General features: G+C 67.0%; 1 protein-coding gene across 1 annotated transcript in view; it reads left to right on the forward strand.

Moving 5' to 3' along the window:
- Positions 1-22: 22 nt before the first annotated feature.
- Positions 23-1914, forward strand: part of H696_05711 (hypothetical protein) — a gene marked incomplete at both ends in the record, with an annotated part of 2055 nt that continues 163 nt past the window's right edge. The window contains 3 exons of the mRNA XM_009499524.1: positions 23-1212; positions 1547-1625; positions 1737-1834. Coding sequence (XP_009497799.1) covers positions 23-1212; positions 1547-1625; positions 1737-1834 — 1367 coding nt within the window. The remainder of the gene's footprint in view (positions 1213-1546; positions 1626-1736; positions 1835-1914) is intronic.

Genomic DNA, 1914 nt, shown 5'->3' on the forward strand with positions numbered 1-1914 from the left:
CCCCCCCGCATCCCACCTCGCCATGAACTCCTATCCAGCCGACCCGTACTCGCAGCCGCAGTCCTCGCAGGTGGTCCTGTATGGCGTGGTGTCGGCGGCGCCGGACTCCGCGCTGGCCATGTCGGCCGCGGCGCGACACCCCCTGTCGCACCTGCTCCCGGCTGGCAGCATCCCGGACCTGGCCAGCGACCGGGAATTCGCCGCCAGCCTGGCCCCGGCCGATGACGAGGCGTACGCCATTCGGTCGAAGTCCTCGGCCAGCGTCGGTCTGTCCGGGCTCTTCCTCTATCTGACGGCCATGTGTGGCCCGCCGATGCCGGTGTATGAGCATGTGGTCACTTGCACATCGGCCGTGGAGAAGGCGGTGCCCCGGCTGACGCGGCAATTCCAGCAGCCCCCGGCGCCGGAGGGGTCGGGCTCAGACCCGCGGACCCGGTGGCCCGCCCTGCCGGCGGGGCCGGGCATGTATGACACGGCGGTGCTGCGCCTGCGCGCGGCCATCGCCCCGCCACAGGGGTTCTTCCAGGCCCCGGTGGGCGACAGCTCGGGGCCCGGTCGGTCGCCCGAAACCGCGGAACTCGACGAGGGGCCCCCCTTCGCGGAGGATGTTCAGCCGGAGTCGCCGTTTGCCCAGGCCGGGCCGGGCCCCGGGTCGCGCCCGGCCCCGCCGTCGCCGCCGGCAGTGCACAACCCCTTCGGCCTGCCACGGGAGGACATGACCCCGGCCGATGCCGCGGCCAATGAGCTGGCCTGCCTCAGGGAGGTGGCCCGGGCGGCGGCGGCCGCTCGCGGCTCGAACTCCTGCACGCGGGATTACACGTATGCTTTTGGCTTTGGCCGGGCCGGGCCCGGGGGGCTGGTCTACCGGCGGCCGATGGACACCCCGGCCAGCCGGGCTCTTCAGCGGCGGAACCTCATTCGGCTTTTTGCGCTGGAGCGCATGCCGCACCGGGCGGCCGCGGCCCGGGCGCTGGAGGCCCGTGCCCGGGCTCTTGGCGCCCCGGCCCCCGGGCTGTCGCTGCTCCCGCGCCAGTATGACATCTGGTATTTCGGGAATCTGGACCCGGTTCTGTCGGCGGCTCGGCGAAACAAGCTCCACCCCAGTGGCTATGACTCGGGGCTCGGGGAGCGTGCCGATGTTCGGCCCTGCTCGCGGATATCCGTCGCCGCGGGGAGTTGCGCCTGGTCCACGGTCGAAGCGCTGGGGTATATGTGCGTCTGCCAGGAAACGGGCCCGGGTTTTGTCATTCGGTCCTTCTCTTTTGCAGTGTCTACATGTGTGTGTGTGTGTGTGTGTGTGTGTGTGTGTGTGTGTATGTGCATGTGTATGTATGTGTATGTGCATGTGTATGTGTATGTACATGCATACATGTGTACACGCGTACAATCTGTACATGCCTACATGCGTACATGTGCGCATGTACACACACATGTGCTTATGTCTGTATTTGCATCTGTGCCTGTGCTTGCGTGCACGCTGTCTCCTCAACTGACAAACATCCCTTCCGGTACCTTGGGGGCGAATCGGCTATACACGCATGCGCAGCCCCACCTATGAGTATGTCCGCCGCGGTGTGCGCTTCGTCAACCACTCCACCGTCATCACCATCTCCCAGACGTTCGAGGTACGTCGAAATACCCAGTCGCCCCTTTGCCCGGGGAAATACCCCCCCCCCCCCCTCTCCTGTAGTTGTGTGGACACGCACCCACGGAGGGGACCATGCACCTCGGCATAGCTCGAGCGCCAGCACGACATCACCTCGCAGCAGATCATCGCCCCGCCCAACGGGCTGCCCCTGCCCGGAACCGACCAGAGCTCGCCGCCGGAGCACCTGTGGCTGGTGGAGCTCGAATCGATCACCCTCAACCAGAACATGAAGCCACTGATTGCCGAGATGGAGCGCCTGGCGCAGA

This window comes from Fonticula alba (assembly GCF_000388065.1).
Source record: "Fonticula alba strain ATCC 38817 unplaced genomic scaffold supercont2.13, whole genome shotgun sequence".
Classification (NCBI taxonomy): Eukaryota; order Rotosphaerida; family Fonticulaceae; genus Fonticula; species Fonticula alba.